This window comes from Bufo gargarizans, chromosome 2, assembly GCF_014858855.1.
Source record: "Bufo gargarizans isolate SCDJY-AF-19 chromosome 2, ASM1485885v1, whole genome shotgun sequence".
NCBI lineage: Eukaryota > Metazoa > Chordata > Amphibia > Anura > Bufonidae > Bufo > Bufo gargarizans.
This window is the reverse complement of record NC_058081.1, coordinates 284,727,874-284,746,275: the sequence shown is the minus strand read 5'-3', so window position 1 is coordinate 284,746,275 and position 18,402 is coordinate 284,727,874. Positions and strand designations below refer to the sequence as shown.

The following is an 18,402-nucleotide window of genomic DNA, read 5'->3' as shown; positions in this document are numbered from 1 at the left end:
CAAAATAAGCATGAAGATTTATAAAACTGTAAACAAAAAAAAAAATGTCTGTTGCTCATATCATATCGCACTGTACTATGGGCAACCAAAACAGTTTTATTCTTTACTGAGTTTTCAAAATTCTGCCCCATTATATGACAGTATAGTATCATAAATGTGCTCTATACAGTATAACACCTTATGTGTCTATTGCAGCATGCATGTATGCATTATTATCACTCTAGGCTCTACAGGATCCAAGATTGCAGAGTAGAAGAGGTAAGGACAAATCTCATAAGGCACCGTAGCAAAATTTTGTATGGGACCCGCTGTCCCACCCAGGCAACACTCCCAGGCAATGTGAAATGCAAAGCATAACGCCCCAAATTTTTTATGAATTTAACTTTTATTTTTTATTAAGCAGAAGAAATTTTAATTTAAAAAAAATGTCATGAAACAAGTCATCCATGGCCACAACTACTTTAACGAACTTCTATGTTGGAAAAAGTGGAACAGATGCTTCAAAAATATGGCACTCATATTTTTAAATGGATTTCACCAAATAACTGGCATGATGCATTGATAAATTTCCCCCATGCAACTGTAAATCAGTGCTTCTCTTATTTTTAATTTATTACAAAATTGTCTTGTCATGAGGGTGTCACGATCTATCGCTGACCCTGTTGTGCCTGGGGTCAGAAGGTCGCAGTGGGTGGCTACTCACTCAGTTTCAAGAGATCGCTCCATAACCTAGTGGTGGGAATGGATTTCGGTCCAGGTTTTCCTGCCTAGGTTTGCTATCCTTTTTGCCCCATTTATGAATCTGTAGCTTTTCCTTTCAGCTGTTCTCTGTCAGCCACTCCCAGCTATTACATATTCTCCCTTTCTGCTTCCCTTGTTAACAGATATAGACCTCCATTCCAGATCTTCTATTCTGACCTCTGGTGGAGTTGCTGCGGAGCTGTTGGAACTGGTGCTGTCGGATCTCCGATTCTCTCCTGTTTGTTGTCTCCCTTCGGGGATTGTATGTGGTGTTTGCGTTCTTTGTCCTTTCCCTGTTGTTACCCTAGGTGCCAGTGGTGATAACTAGTGCTCCTACCGCCCTATTCACTATCCAGGGCTTATTTCAGTGTAAGCCAGGGACGAGGCACGTGATCGCCGTACGGTTTAGCAGCCTATCTAGGGACGTCAGGGCAGCCAGGTGCCAGTGCTAGGTGGGTTAGGGGTCACCACTCCCTAGTGAAAGAGTACTCCCCTTCCCTCCCCTCTTTGCCGCACGTCTGTTACCTGCCATATCAGACGTGAAATGTCTTCCTTCAGACATCACTAGGGGGAGCTCAGTCCATAGTCCATGTACAGTTACTGTAATAATCTTTGAGCTCCACCTAGTGGCAGCTGCATTAAAAAATGCATTGCTTCCACAGCAGTAAGAGAGACCCTCCTTTCTCCGGGAAGCAGTGGCATTGTCTCCCTCCATTGAGGGTACGCCACTGGGTAAGGATGAGAGAAGTAAATAGTCCTCAAGTAGGAAACAATGTTAAAAATAAGTAACAAATGGAGTAAAAAAAATCTCACCAATATGATATAAGGTGATAGGTTGATATTATCCACTGGATGTGCCATAAAGGTCCAACAGGTGGGGCCTGTACATATCAGACATTTATGGCACTTCCTGTGGATATGCCATAAAAGTGCAGATGGGAATGACCACCTTAAGTACTGTTACTTATTACTGTTAATAGCATATAAATAAAAGTACATCTGTCATATAAGGCTACTATATGCAAGACATGGAAATGGGAAAATACTGAGTGTCCTTACCTTTGCAGGAACAGATATATTACGGGGGATGCTACCAAGACATTCCATATAGAGATTAACCTTCTTCTGCTGTGGTACTTCAATCTCAGGTTCTAAGAGATCAGCCATAAGAGAGTTCTGAAGTTGCCTCCACTTGCTGCCTATATAGTTTAGTTTCTGCTCTGATCTTGCACTTTTTTCAATCAATAATGCATTTTGAGCCTTTAAGGACTTCAGGCAGCAGTGAGCACCCCCTGCTAGTTCTTGCTGTGATAGCTCCAGTCCACAGCCTTTCTGGCATATACGTTCGGTGTAGGAATCAGATTCTGTTCTGATAGAAGCCATATCTCTTATGCATATCATTATATTCTTTCGTTTTTATAACATATATTTTGATGTGTAGCCATACCCAGGAATATATTAGCGACTGAACAGCTTGCCCCGTTACTGCATTTGATCTCCAACTTCTGTATGAATGTTCTTAAAGATAGGATATGATGTGGGCGTCCAATTTAAAGGGCAGTGTCACCACTTCATCTCCCAAGTTAAGGCAATACATTCCAATAATTTGCTAAATCCAGTAAATTTCTGCCACGTGATCAGCACTTCAAATCAGAATCCACGACCTGTGAAATCTGGTTCCGATTAATGTGACAGAATCCTTTGCTCCTGTATAGGGAATACTGCTAATGGAGCAGAAGACTAGAATTCAGGAGGTTTGAAAAGCCGTGAGAACAGGAGACAGAGATTGGTTTTGTGCCTGGCTTACGTTCGATAGGTTTTTACTGTAAGCTTTCCAAGTACCACATACATTCTAAAAGCAGCTCTTTCAACTGGAGTTTTCGAATATAAAAGGCAGTTTCTCATATTTACTAGAAAGACTTTCTTCTTCTTCAACAGTTTTATGGTGAATAAAAAGTCACCTGCCCTGTGTTTACAACTTTTTAAACATCAATGCAAGTAAATTTAATCGAAAATGGCGTTTCTAAGCTGTCTTGCCTTTTTCTGAAGGGTCCATGGCAGGCGTTATGCCAGGGTGTACGTGAAAATCGACATCTACAGCAGCTTAGATCTGCAGTAGAATTTAGTTTCAAAGTATTTTATCAATAATACCATCACATATATCATATAGCATACATAGAATGGCACTGAAATTATATGTACCATAAATCCAATAAGTTGAATAAGTACCATTACATCCATACAGAATATGATAAAGTACAGATTATGGGAAAAACAAAAAATAGAAATAAGAATAGATGAAATAAAAGAAAATAACATAACATTAACAGACGGAGATCATACCTGGGGGTCAAAATAGACCAATTCAGTGCCGAAACATATAGAGGCATACACACTGCCTTGCAGACAGGTACTATAAAGACATGTGCCCTGAGGTTTGTAATCAATAATGGGCCAGGTTGTGCTGTAGTGTCAATGAATACGAGGAGGACATCCAGGGTTCCCACAACTTCTCAAAGGCTTCATATGTATCTTGGCAAATGGCGTTTAGTCTCTCATAAAGCAAAATTTTTATTCTATCAACTACTGCTTGAAAGCTAAGATCCGCTGACCGCCATTTATATGCAATATGGATCCTGGCTGCTAATAACATATGCTGAGACAGCTTAAATTTGGAGTACGGCATCCTTGAAAGTTTGTCGCCAAGGAGACACAAAGTGGGCTCCAGAGGGAAGGCACAGTCCAGCACAGAGGAGATCAGGTCGCGTATCTTACTCCAAAAACTCTGCACCACTGGGTATGACCACCAAATGTGGTAGACCGTGCCATCCACTCCGCATCCCCTGAAACACAAAGGAGAGACCTCTGGGTAGATGCGGTGGAGCCTATAAGGAACTAAGTATGTCCTATGAAGAACCTTGATTGAGGTTTCCGCTAGAGTAATTTGCCAAGAGGTCTCAGTCAGGGTCTGTGAACATTGATACCATTTTGTAATAGTAAGTTCTTCCTGGATGTCCCCCTCCCACTCCAACATATATGGCAACTTAAGCCCCTCCGATAAAGTGTTTATTAAACCATAAATCCTAGACAGTAACCCCTGTTTATATAGCGAGTAATTGACAAATCTTTCAAAGGGAGCAAATTCCAACTTTGTATCATTGATCTTCAGGCATTGAAGACATGAAAAGATTTGTAAGGCATTAAATGACTCACTTTCAGGTAGATCGTATTTTTTTTTTAAGTCGGTTATGGACATAAGTTTTCCCCTAACCAAGAACTTATAAAGGGAGGTGAAGTTGTTCAAAATCCACCACCGAAATGTCTCCGCCCGGAGGCCTGGGGGAAACAGTGGGTCACAAAATAAATGGAAAAGCGGTGTAATTTTGGAATGGAAGCCTGCTTTAAATCTAACAGACCGCCATAAGATCAGTGAATGGTGCGACAATGGTGAGGCTGTACGTATGGTCGGAGGCAGGGGAGTGGTGTTCCAGAGCAAGGATCTCCAGGTCCAGGGAGCACAAAGGGTCTGTTCCAGCGATGCCCACAGGGGGAGGACCTCCGGCTTTAAATGGGTCAAGAATAATTGAGCTAAGCCTGCCGCTTTGTAATACTTAATGAAATCCGGAACAGAGAGACCTCCCTGAGATTTATGCCTACACATCGTGGACCTGGAGATCCTGGCTCGCTTGCCAGCCCATATAAATTTCATGGTGTCTGCCTGTAAATTTCGAAGATCTTTAATGGGAACCCGAATCGGAAGGGTTCGAAATAGATAGAGGATGCGAGGTAGGACCACCATCCTGACAATATGTATTCTTCCTATCCATGAAACTGGTAGTGAGCTCCAAGTCTTGTAATCCTCTCTGATCCTACGATAAAGTGGGATATAGTTGAGTTTGTAGGCTGAGGACAACTTTGCTGGTATTGAGGTTCCTAAGTACTGAATATGAGTAGTTAGTTGGGGGAAGGGAAAATTTTGGGAAAGTGTGGTTTGAAGGGATGGGGAGAGTTACACAGTAGAAGTTCAGACTTCTTGTGATTAATTTTAAGCCCAGAAGCTAGGGAAAAGGTATTTAACAGTCGTAGGAGCTTTGGGAGTGAGATGAGAGGGTTAGTCAGGGAGAGCAAGAGGTCGTCAGCAAACAAACTCAACTTGTAGTCAGTGTTACCAATCTTAATACCTGATAAGTTGGGGTCGTTCCTAATGGAGATAGCGAGGGGTTCCATGGCGAGGGCAAATAAGGCGGGAGAGAGGGGGCAACCTTGTCTAGTGCCTCTAAGAATTTGGATTGGGGAGGGGTGGGTTGTCGGGGGTTTAAGGTATGCAACAGGAGCTGAATATATGGCCCGTACCGCTTGTATGAAAGGGCCTTTGATGCCCATCTTGAGTAACACTTTATACAAGTATTCCCAGCTAACAGAATCAAAGGCCTTTTCAATATCCAACGCTAAAATGGCCAGGGGGGTCTTCCTAGTGTTGGCTACTTGAATGACATTAAGTACCTTTCTAATGTTATCTGGAGCTTCTCTGTCTGGATTTAATCCTACCTGGTCTTTATGTATGAGACCAGGGAGAAGAGTATTGAGGCGTCTTGCTAAAATCGATGTGAATAGTTTAGTGTCCAAATTTAACAGGGAAATCGGTCTGTAATTAGTAGGAGATAAGGGATCTTTTTTAGGTTTGGGCAATACGGTGATGTTGGCATAGAGGAAATCAGGATAGGGGGTACGGCCCGACAATAAATGGTTGCAGTATTGTACAATGTGTGGGGATAAGACTGGGGCATATTTTTTATAGTACAGAGCTGACAGTCCATCCGGACCCGGGGCCTTCCCCAATTTCAAGGAATTAATTGCGTAGGTTACCTCCTCGGAACTAATGGGTCTACTCAGATCATGTAGTGCTTCGGGGGTCACCTGGGGGAGTGGTATTGACGACAAGAAGTCCTCTCTAGCTGGGACCTGTCCATCATCTGAACCTTTATATAGCTGTTGGTAAAAAGCGTGAAACGTATCGTATATGGTTTTGGGGTTAGAGGTTATATGACCTGAGCGTGACCGGATTTGGAAAACCTGGTTGATCTTCTGTTTAGCCTTCAGTTGGCGAGCTAACATTTTATCGGGTTTGTTAGCGTATCTATAAAAATACGAAGCAGTCCATCGTAGAGCTTTTTCAGTGTCATTGGACAATATCAGGTTTATCTGCATTTTGGTGTCTTTGACTGCTTTAAGTAAGTATAGAGAGGGTGACCTTTGGTGCGCCTGTACCAATCTGCTTAGCTTCGATTCAAGCGCCAGGAGGGCCGCCTGTCTCCCGCTATCCCTTCAGCCGGCGTGCGAATGGTATGGCTACGTGTATTCAGCTGAAAGGAGAGGGCGAAGGGGAATCCCCATCTGTACTTCACCTGCACTTGTTGAAGTGCCTGTGTCACAGGTCTCATCTCCCTTCGTTTCCTCAGTGTGGACGGAGCCAAGTCTGCGTAGAGATGTACCGAGGAGGGAAGTCCAGGTAAGTTGGACAGGTTCCGTGCAGCATGTAGGATTCTAGCCCTCATTTCAGGGTGGTGCATACGGAGGACCACGTCTCTCGGCATGTCTGGTATTCTTGATTTCCCCAAGGACCTGTGGACTCTGTCCATCTTAAGTTGGTCAGGTTCAATGTCCGGCAGTAATTCCGCGAACAGGGATCCCATTGTTGCAGGCAAGTCCTGGAAAAGTTCCGGTAGACCTCGGACCCTGAGGTTACCTCTCCTTGACCTGTTTTCTAGGTCCTCGATTTTAAGTTCAAGTTCCTGCAGCTGAGCCGAATGCGAATCAATATCCGCTCTGTCCGCTCCAATGGCGTCTGCTAATTCATCGGCTCTAGACTCTATGTCCGACACCCGGTTGCCCAGGTCTTGTATTTGCCGAGTAAATTCAGCCACCACTTGTGACAACTCGGTTCGGAATAGTGCTGCGATGTTGTTATAGAGGTCAGTCGGATCTGGCTGTACCTCTTCTGGAGCTGGTTGTTGTCCACTATCAGTGGAGGAGGCAGGGCTTGCCGGGAGTGCGGCCTGGTCCGCCATGATGGATTGGCGCGTAGACCTAAAAATCTCCGTATTGTCTGGGACGGAGCGGGTGTAGTCGGCAATTTAGTCTTCCCTTTGCTCCGGGATGTTTTCTGCGTCCCCTGCATGAGATCACTTTTGTAGTGGAGCTGCGATGACGGCGATTATGATGGGATTAAGACGGTGGTCGGTGCGGAGCTCACACAGGCATGTCCTCCCAGCGAGCCGCGCGCATGCGCCCCCTGCCTGCAGTAGAATTTAGTATAGTAGCATGGACTGCTGGAGGATGCACCATAAAGTGCATCCTCTGGTAGGGGAGGAGATATCAAGACCAAAGTACCACACACCAATCTTGACAAATTTGCCCCTATATATTGAGGATCTATGTAATATTGAAACAATGCTTTCCTACCACAGCTGTGTTATAGAAGGCTTTATTCAAGCACTCTTAAAGGGGTTCTGCAATTTTTTTAAACTAATGATCTATCCTTTGGATAGATCATCAGCATTTGATCAGCAGAGGTCTGACACCCGGGACTCCTGCGATCAGCTGTTTGAGAAGGCAGCCGCGCTGGCAGTAACGCCGCAACCTTCTCGCTGTTTATCGCAGGCCCATTGACGTCACGACTAGTATCAATGGCCTGGGCGGGGCTAAGCTCCATTCAAGTAAACAGAGCTTAGCCCCGCCCAAGCCTGCGATAAACAGCGATAAGGCCGTTGCGCTACTGCCAGCGCCACTGCCTTCTCAAACAGCTGATTGGCGGGGGTCCCAGGTGTCAGAACCCCGCTGATCAGATGCTGATGATCTATCCAGAGGAAAGATCATCAGTTTAAAAAAACTGCAGAAACCCTTTAACATGTTATCTTCACTCAAAAAAGATACAAATGATTTAGTATGTCGTTTTGCTATTTTTTTTATTTTTTAAATATTGAAGGTTATGAGAAGCATGTGGAAGGATTACATATTTTAGTATCAGGGTCAGGCAAAGGGATGTTGAGTTCATCCTGGAAGCCATTCTAAAGGCCCATCATTAAAGGAGTTTTCTGGGAATATTTTTGTTTCTAAAAAAACAAAAGGGGGTCACATAGGGTTAAACATAAAACAAATAAACCATACTCAAACCTCACCGATCCCTGACGTTGCTGTTCAAACACTGTCTTTGTTGTTCTTTGCTTCCTGGTCTAGGAAATGTCAGGAAAGCCGGTTTAACCAATGTGAGCAGTAAGGGATCGGTTTAAAAAACAAATCTCCAGAAAACTCCCTTAATGATGGTCATTCAGAATAACCCCTTTAAGTTTACCAGTCTCGGGGGGTTCTCTTTCTCCTGTAGAGAATGCCAGAACCGGTGTAGGGAGTCTTATAGGCCAGGAAGCCTTGCCCTGGGATGTCATTTACATGATTGAGTTTATGTTTATTTCCTTGCATATAATATTAATCATTAATGCTTTTATTCTAGAATTAAGCTACTCCCTTTTACATTTACTAAGAATTGTAGAGTTTTGCACCCACCTCAGGTATGTTAAATGGATTATCTGTTCAAACAGTTCTGCATAGTTAAAACTTGAATCATACAAATTGCTGCCAGTGAATACCACATCTGTACCATTTTGTGACCATTGAATATGAAACCTTCAATTCTAGTTGTGGGTTGCTAAAAATACGATACAGTGCATGTCTGGCATACAACAAAGGAATTATTTGAGCTCCACACGTCAGATACAGTAGTGATTAATAATACAGTCAAGTCACATTACTGTGACCAATTCTTACTTATGATGTTGACAGCATGTAGCTCATGAAGGAAGTCAGGTGTCAGAAGCTAGCTTGGTGCATATATAAGGTGTTGATAGACTGTCTGCACACATATCCGTTGTTGCCATCATCGGTAAAAGGGATGATTTATCAGACTTGTGAAAAGGGATGATTATTGGCTTTTTGGCCAAGTGTGGCAGTGTTTCTGAAACTGTGCAGTTTGTGAACTTTTCTTGTGTAGAGCACCATGTGTTATTGATGTAAGAGGTGAACGTCAGCTATGATGGTGCAAGCGGGTGGACCAACATGCTACAGTGGAGCAGCTCACCATCATCGAATGGATGGAAGTGGGCGTGTCATTCAAGAAACATCAGAGAACAAACACCCTGCACTGGTGGTGGCAGCGTTATGGCCTGGGGAATGTTTATGTGGCATTCTATGGGGCCAGGCACTCTCAACTGATTTAGGTATAAATCCATCCTTGCCGATCACATATCCCATACATGCTGAATGTCGTCTCAAGGACAGATGGGATCTTCTAGAAAGATAATGCAACATGTCACATGGCTAGAAATGTCCGACATTGGTTGAAAGTGTATGACTAAGACTTCCTAGTACTACCCTGGCTTCCTAATTCCACAGACTTCAACCAAATTGAGCATCTGTAAGATCACCTCAGTTTTGTGGAAAAGTAGTATTGGTCCCTCCACTTAATGCCGTGCCACTGCCAGAGAGCGGGCTCAATAGGGAGTAACTTAAAGGCATCAGAGATATCGGCTTTGGAGAGAGCTGCTCCGGGTCCTAACTGAATGATGATGGCGATGGCCTGGTCAATGGACGAATACCTCATGCCCACTTCCTCTGATGGAATAAGGGAATTGAGGCTAGGGACATGGGAACCATGCAGGGCGGATAGGTCTATGATCAGTCTCTCCTTCTTACTAAACTTACCCGTGACCACCCCTACGGGACTAACTCTCCACCACTGGAAAGGGGGCACCTTAAAAGTACTGATCAAAATACCCTTATCTAACTCAGCGTTTATCAGCTGAGTAAGATAAGGGTTATTATCTATGGCGCTAGGATTCTTGCCGGCTGACTGAAGATTCTTACATTCATGGGAAAACTCTTGAACGGTGACCAACCCGGTATGAAAACCTTTAGAAAATCCTGAAATTAAAAACTCCACAAAACCTGGATTAGGATGACCCACCAAAAACCCCTGTAAGCAACCAGTATCCTCACCGCAGGCAATGACCTTATTATCGGACAAGTCCCTGGTGGCAACCAGCAAAGAGGCAAGGTTAACATCCCTACCCTCTAGTATATCTTTCCTAAAATTAGCCGGGACAAAATGTGCAGGAAAGACATTGGGAGCGGCCTGCGTTGGACGACCGCCATCGGCAGCGGATGTAGAGGCAACGGGTAAGTATGGAGGAGAGACAGGGACGACCAAAGAGCGAGACTCGACCGTCTCCAACCTTGCTTGAATACTAGTAACAGCCGACGTTAGGCTATTCAACATGACGTGTAATTGGGTGAGTGATGTTTGCACCGTAGCCATGGAGACGTCGTCTTAACACGGAGCCACTGAACCTTTCAACAGCCGGAACAACTCAGCCTTCCTGGCGGAAGCCGGGAAAGGAATACCCCTCTTAGTTAGTTCCGAAATAAGCCTAGGGATAGTCCATGCACGAAGGGACGGAATACTGCCCCCTTCAGACATTCCCACAACATCCTTATCCACGAAAACCTCAACGATATCCGAAGCATGCGACATAACAGCTGTAGAGACAACACAACACAAAACAATGGACAGCGAATGAGACATGAACTACACTTGCAACCTCCCCCCCCCCCCCCCCGACGTGTACCCCTACTACCTGGCAGGTAAACCAATATCCTGTAACTTGAGAGAAACGCTGGAACCTAGAAGCAAACAATTATGCCGTCAACACTGGGTCACACACCGCGGCGGGATGAAACCACAAACAACGGTAAGAGGAGGGTGAGCAAACGACTAGCAAGTAGAATTGAAGGCGAGAACGTAACTTAAACAATTAACTGTTTATCTCACCTTCCTCTTTTTTTTTTTTTACCCCAATCCAAAAAGTTCCTTCATAACAAGAACCTGACCTGTGACCGTAACCACCCAAATTACAGCCAGCGAGCCGTACCCACTAACCCCGCCTACTGCCTGAGAGAAGTCAAAAACTACACCTGCGACTATGACCTGCCTCCCTAATGGGGAAAGCCCAGGTGATTAGGCGCTAACGGAACTCCACAAGTGAAAAATAAACCTCAGCCAGAGACCGCAAAGCACTCCCTCCCAAACCACCCCCCTAACTCCCTACCCTACACTCCTCCACATTAATCCCCTAGACTCCCTGGACACGGTTATACAATTGATAATTACTGCACATTCTACTCTCCTGCTACCACCCCACAAAGACTGGTACCCTCAACTGCTACTAACTGACCCAAAACAGGGCTCTACACACACCCTGCACAGCACCTGCCATTACTGGCAACTGCAGTGACGGACCAGTGAAAACCCTAACCTTCTCAAGACCCCTGAACAAGCCCCGCCCCCCGCATCCCTGCCTATCTGATAGCACGGAGGCCCGTGCCAGACTTTGAAGCAAACAGCTGATCGGGGACACGCTGCCCCCTGCACCCTGACGTGTCGTGCCACGTGGGGAGCTAGCATTGCTCCTTGGCAGACCGCTCCGGTGCGGGGGGCCGACCCACCGCCAGCCGGACTTCAATGCGCTGGCTGCGGGACGTGGTAGCTACTTACCAGCAAGGGACGCTGCAGACCACGAGGCACGGATACTCCGCACGCACCGCTCACAGGACACGCCGCTCTTCGATCTCAGGACATGCCGCTCTCAGGTCACACCGCTCGCAGGAGACGCCCGCTCTCAGGACACGCCGCTCTCCACCAGGTACCGGGCAAAACGCAGAATGACGTGCAAGGTGGGAGGGGCGCCGGCTGAACATAAAGGCAGCGGTGCCGCTCCCACAAATGCAGGCCAATGAATTGGCCTTTACACATGTCTGCAGACCCAATAAACACTTTCAGGGGCATAAGTAAAATTGCTTTGTGGGTCAGATAACCCCTTTCAGCACCAATATTAATAGCTATTAATGTTCTCATTTTAAAAAGACAAAGAGTTCTTGTTGTAGGCAGTGATTATTTAACTGATGTTCAATGGATTTAGAATGCTTATTTATGCAGTTTAGCTCACAGCTTCAGAGAATGCTTTATTTTTCTTCTTTTGTGGATATGTTAGAAACACTTTATATGGAAAGTATATAACCTAGAAAAAGGAAAGTTTCCCTTTTAAGAGTACATATGGGAAAACATATTTGTAGACGTGTGTACCTGAAGCGGCTTGTGGACCTGAAAGTTCAGAACTCAGTGGTGCCCTCTGAGAAGCATGTGGTCTTTCTTCCCTTGTCTATCCAAATGCTGTAGCCTGTCACTACCTCCTCGCTCTCGAACACCGACATGTTTGTCGAAGCCATGATTTCGCTAAATTTTTCCACCTTATGTTGCTATTTACATCAAAACTATTGGCAACATTGCTTTAACTTTTTTAAATTTTAGATGTATTGGATCAATGTAGCAAAGATGCAGATAACATTTACAAGCAAATAAGAAATGCATGTGAGGAAGTCTAAAACTTTTTCACACTATAGTTGTGTTATTATTGGTAGTCCTTAAAGGGGTTGTTCAGCTTTGGGGACATTTTTATATCTCCCTTCGAGCATACTGTACTGGTGAAAAATGGATTCTCACCTGCTCCCTGCCTCTCTTTTCTACTTCAGTAGTCTATCGGTCCCTATCAAATAACCTCCCGGACTGATGGGTCATGTGCACTACTGCAGCCAATGACTGGCTTCAGCAGTGATGTATCACCAAGTGGTACATAACCCAGTAGTGATGTGCTGCTTTCAGATATGTCACTGCAAAGGTTAGTTTCACATGACCCTGTCCGTATGTTTACAAGATGGGGACTGAACAGGTACAACATGCTGCAAGGGTCAGTTAAACTTTTTCTCAAAGCTGGCCAACCTACTATATTAAAATGCACAGCTCCTATTAATGTCCATTGGCCTTAGATAAGATCATGTACTCCAACAGTGGCTATGGGCCCAAGATCTCTTCTAGCTAGTAGAGCGGGCATGCAAGCCAGGCCTTGTACAAAACCAGTAGAGCTGTGTTAATCAGAAATATGTACGTTGCAGAATCATCTCTTGTACCAGATATTAGAACTTTCCTATTACTGGAGATACACTTTAGGTTCAGAGCCTAATGACTGACCAGATCACATCCAGTAAGAAATAACATAAATCTTAATAGAACATAAGTTTGTCAAATGCCTTTATTTTGGAGTTTTTTTTTAAAAGAAAACAAAGTCTTGGCAAATTTAAAAGCCAGCAGTTACATGGTGAGTAATACTGATATTTAATTTTGACAAAAGCCAAAAAAATATGATAACAAGATCCCTGCCTATTCCACTTAAAAAACAACATATGAACTGACAACCCAGGTAAAAAAAATGCATCTATAACAAAACAACGTATTTTCAAATTAGCATTCTAACATAATAAAACTAGCATTTACGTTGTTATAATGAGACTGAGCTATAAGCAGCTGATATATTTAGTTATATTCTCTAATTAAAATTGGTAATAAGGTTGCAGTATCCGTAGTGGCGTTGAACAGCACAATTGTGTTGCAATTCCAGGTCTTACTTTTGCTCTTAAATGCCTATTTTAGGCTACTTTCACACTAGCGTTTTTCCTGGATCCGGCAGGGCTCAGCAAAAACAGTTCAGTTACTGATAATACAACCGCCTGCATCAGTTATGAACAGATTCGGTTGTATTATCTTTAACATAGCCAAGACGGATCCGTCATGAACTCCATTGAAAGTCAATGGGGGACGGATCAGTTTTCTATTGTATATTTTCTTGCGTTGTGAGTCATGGCGGATCCGTCTTGCTCCGCATCCCATGACGGAAAGAAAAGTGCAGAACACAACCAAATGGAACAGACTGCATTTTGGAGCATTCCGTTCTGTTCAGTTACATTATGTCCCCATTGACAATGAATGGGGGCAAAACGGAATCGTCTCTTTCCGGTAATGAGACCCTATGACGAATCTCAATACCAGAAAATAGAAGCATAAGTGTCAAAGTAGCCTTAGACATAAAGGAACATATTCTTTCCTTTACATGACATACAAACTAAAAAAATAAATAAATAGATAAAATAAAACATACAAATTTTGTTCACTTATTATAAAAATTAAAAGGCCATCATGCATTTGGCAAAACATCAGCTGAGTTGGAGAGCACATATAAAAATGACAATGGGTACTGCACAAATAAAAGCTATGCCTGTGCTTTAGCATACTTCCAAAGTGGGATGCATCACCTTCTGATAAAAATTGAATTTTGTCATTTTATACAGGTATGGTATACGTACAGTGCAATATTGGATCATGAAAGGCACTGTACCCCAAAACACTTCATTTCTTTCTGTACTTACATTTGGGGCTTCACCCATGATCCACACATGTGCACTCATACACTTTGCCAAAAAATGTTTTTGATTTTAGAACTAGTAATACTTCCCACTTACAGTTTTATATCTTTTTATCATTTCATTTTATGTATACAGTAAAAATTTCTATTGTTGCAATAACCATTTAATAAACAGACAAAGGGTGTGAATTAAACAACATTGAGATATTATCACAAAAGTAAATAATACAAAAAATATAAAATTAAAGACAGGGCACACAGTAGAATTGTCTTCTTTCAGAATATATTATTCATGACTTCTATGGTACTGAATCTATAAAGGTAACCCAATCAGCTAACACGTTTGTGCTAAGAATAAAAAAAAAAATACCATTTGAATTTCTTGGAAATAAATTGAATCATTGCACTATTACTAGACCCGGTTTCATAATACTGTGTTGTACCATTCACACATAAACCGAAACACTGAAGCACAACTCTAAAATAATTATGACTGAAGAGTACAAAAAAAGAAAAAAAAAAAAACATAGTCAGAACAAACACATTCATTAAGTTTAGAAGTGTCAGTAACACAACATTGCAGATCATTGCTGCTTGTGTTGATCATCATTCACTTATTCTTCTAATATATTTCTCAAACTTATATACTATACCACAAGCTGTACCACTTTCCACATCATCACCTGTTACACCACTATTCCCAAATATGGCCACATTTACATTTACCATACCATATCAAATAAACAACTTCTGTATGTGATGTCATATTCTCTGTCCATCTCTGCGTGGCTAATGACAGATCTCTAGGACAATCCAATGTCTTCTGCCGACTCTAAATCAATGTTGGGCCGGTTTCACTATAAAACACACTAGTGCACATGATACTACGTAGGTGTCTCTTTACAATTAAATTATAATTTACAGTACTATAAATTATGTACAGATGTAGTTTTGTCTTATTGCTACATCTGAACTAATATTTCATTCTTCACATCTGGGAAATCCCATTGCCAGCAATGGGCTTTATAACTGCATGACTACCACATTAAAGGTGTCTTCCTGGTTTTTAATACTGATGGCCTATCATCATTATAGGCCATGAATATTTGAACAACGGGGGAACAGGGTGACAGACCCCCAGAAGTCGGGGCCAGAACTACACGGCAATATCTGTACTGTAGTGGACAGAGCTGGTAACTCCACAACTGCTCCCAATGGCTTGAATGGGAGCAGTGCTGCAGTTACCAGCTCTGTCCACTACATGACAGACAGAATTGCGTAGTCCCAGTTCCGATTTATCAGAGCTACTGTACAACATCTGATCACCAGGGGTTTGGGCTGTCAGGCCCCCATGATCATATATTGATAGCTTATCCCGTTAGACCATCGGTATTAAAATCCTGGAAAACCTCTTTAAGGTCATATGAAAGAAAATTGTGTTAGATATTTAAAGGCTATAAGCAACTTTGACATGGAAAAATTATTTTTGACATATGTTAGTGGTTACCTTGAGTTAGAAAAGTTTCACTAACTTTCAGAATTGCTTTCATTGATTTTTAGACCCCCTGATATTCAGTTTGTAACCTGCTCCTAGTTTAAGACTTGGGACCTATCCCTTCCCCAGTAATAGAGTACAGCTTGATCTATCCTCCCTGAAAACGTGGATAATTTTCTCACTCTCCACACTTTGATGTACTGTGTAGAGCCTCCCCCTGCTGCTACTGTATCTCTAACATTGAACTCGGAGGGGGAGAGCAGATAGAGCTAAGAGAGCCAAAAGCAGTGTACTGTCCCACCTATGTCATCAGAAAAGCCACCTATGTGAAGGAGTTACACAGACCCTACAGCAGCAGGAAATTTGTAAAGGGAATGTATAGTCAGAAAATACGGGCTGAATTTTCCATAGTCAGAAAATAACCTATTGTTTATATCACATTTTAAACACTTTTAAAGATTTTTTTTAAAGATTTTTGTCATAATCTATTAAATCTATTACATAGTAACATAGTAAATAGTACTATTGCCTAATAATATATCAACACTTCTTGTTCTGTACAGATCAATTTTCAGTAGTCATCCCATTTATCATCACAGGCAAGAGTATTATGTAAGCTAACCCCTCTGTATAAATAACATGGGCTCATTCAGAATAGGTGATGGTCACAGATTATCTACTCCCTCCTGACCTCTGTACAGCTAACAGAGCACGGACAGAAAACTTGATAAATTTAATATAAACAATAGGTCATTTTCTAATTACACATTCCCTTTAATGACTATCTAGAAAGTTACTTAATTTGGCATTTAGCAAGCAAATTAACAATAAGTGCAAAAGTATCCATAGCCTTTAATTCATTTTAAGAGCAGACAACTACAATATTACATTGAACTAGATATAGCTCTTATTAAATTTAGCAGACATACAAGGTCATCGTTCTAAAACTGAATGTACATATGAAATTATACTTAAAGGGGTATTCCCATCTCAGACAATGGGGGCATATCACTAGGATATGCCCCTATTGTCTGATAGGTGTGGGTCCCATCGAGAACGAACCCGTAAAGATTGTGAAGGGTGCACTGTGCATGCGCAGTCACCCTCTATTCATCTCTATGGGGCCACCAAAAATAGCCAAGCTCTGGCTCGGCTATTTCCGTCAGCCCCACAGAAATGAATTGGAGCGGTAGCCACGCAAGCATGGTGCGCTCCCATTCAATCTTGGGGATGGCTGAACCCCAGAAAACCAGGGGCCCTCCGGCCACAACCTTCCCCGCTCCGTTCTCATTGTAGGTGCGGGTCCCAGAGGTGGGAATACCCCTTTAATGCTGGAGCTTTTGCTTCATGAGATGGACAGACGATGCTCCCTCATTGGCACATATAGGTAGATACAATAGCACAAATGTGGGGTAGTAAAATTATACAATTTCATTTGGAAAACCATATTATCATAATTTTTTTTAAAGTGCCAACATTCTTAGGCTGTACATGCAGATTTGGAGAAAACTCCTTTCTGGTGGGAAAGTAGTCCATCCACACTGCATGAAGAAGCTCCTCACAAATTCATTATTCATCATAGATGTCTGCTCATTGACATATTTTTTAAAAATATTTCAACTTTGCTGATATCACAGCTTTGCATTATCTAACGTCACATACTAATGCTTTTAAATATTTATGTAGCTTATGAAGTATGTTTTATATGCTATTTATACTTTACATTCATAAGTGGGCCATCTACTGCAGTATTTACAGTGTGACATATCTATTGCAAGTGCAAACTCTCTAGTCCTGAAAATAGGTGACTCTGCTAGAAGGAACATTTCATCCGATGCTTGCACCTCTAAGGAATCGATGATATGTATACAATACAGCATTCTAATATTCAACTGTCATTTTTCAGCATTCTGACTCTACATTCATTTGTTGTAGAAATGAAATTCTGTCTAATACAATGGCTGTTTTTGATCTGACTGTATGTCTAGATGCCTTGACAGGGCTCATTCCAAAAATATGCAGCACACAAAACAGATAGTACAGACAGATGTAGTTACTCTACACATACCATATACAACATTTGAATCTCTAATATATTTCATAATTTGTTATTGTTAAATTGTGTCACCTATGGAGGTGACTTTACTTTCACTGTACAGTCTAACTTTGTGTAATTTAACACTGTAATTTGCCCCATTTGATCATGCAACTGTCAGAGATTGGCGTAAGTGATTCATAAGGCATATTGGAACAAATTGAAAATGACCTATTATCCTTGAAATGATTTATTTCCTCAGAGGAGTTCCTGAATGCCTTAATCCTATTTAAAGTTCATAATAAATCTGCTGGGTAATATATATGTTTTTTCTTTTCTTTTTTGGCTTAAGTTGGTTCCGCAGTAGTCATAAAACAATGGTTTCCTCCAGAGTTGTGAAAGGAGTACACTGCACTCAGGATGTTCTACAGAGACCTACATTCAGAATTCCAAGTAAACCAGGAGGCCAAAAGTTGGTAGCAATATTCCAATAATACTGGGAAATATCCCTGACGTGTCACCTGGAATACAAATACACAATATTAATTGTAGAGATTCTTTGTTTTGTATCAAAGGTCATTTACCGACCTAATAGTATTGTCCGAGCTCTGCTCAGGCTTTGACAAAAGCACTTAAAGGATAACTGTCACATTTAGACCCTAATTTCAATTTTCATATATGTAGTTACTAATAACATGATATTCCAGAATAAGTTACTATTAGGCTACTTTCACACTAGCGTTCGTCGGTCCGCTCGTGAGCTCCGTTTG

The 18,402-nt window shown here is 42.3% G+C and overlaps 1 protein-coding gene across 1 annotated transcript in view; it reads right to left on the bottom strand.

Moving 5' to 3' along the window:
* Positions 1–17,793: 17,793 nt before the first annotated feature.
* CNTN1 (contactin 1) overlaps positions 17,794–18,402 on the bottom strand; it is a 219,067-nt gene continuing 218,458 nt past the window's right edge. The window contains exon 24 of the mRNA XM_044277039.1: positions 17,794–18,153. Within this exon, the coding sequence (XP_044132974.1) occupies positions 18,074–18,153 (80 nt within the window). The 3' untranslated portion in view covers positions 17,794–18,073. The remainder of the gene's footprint in view (positions 18,154–18,402) is intronic.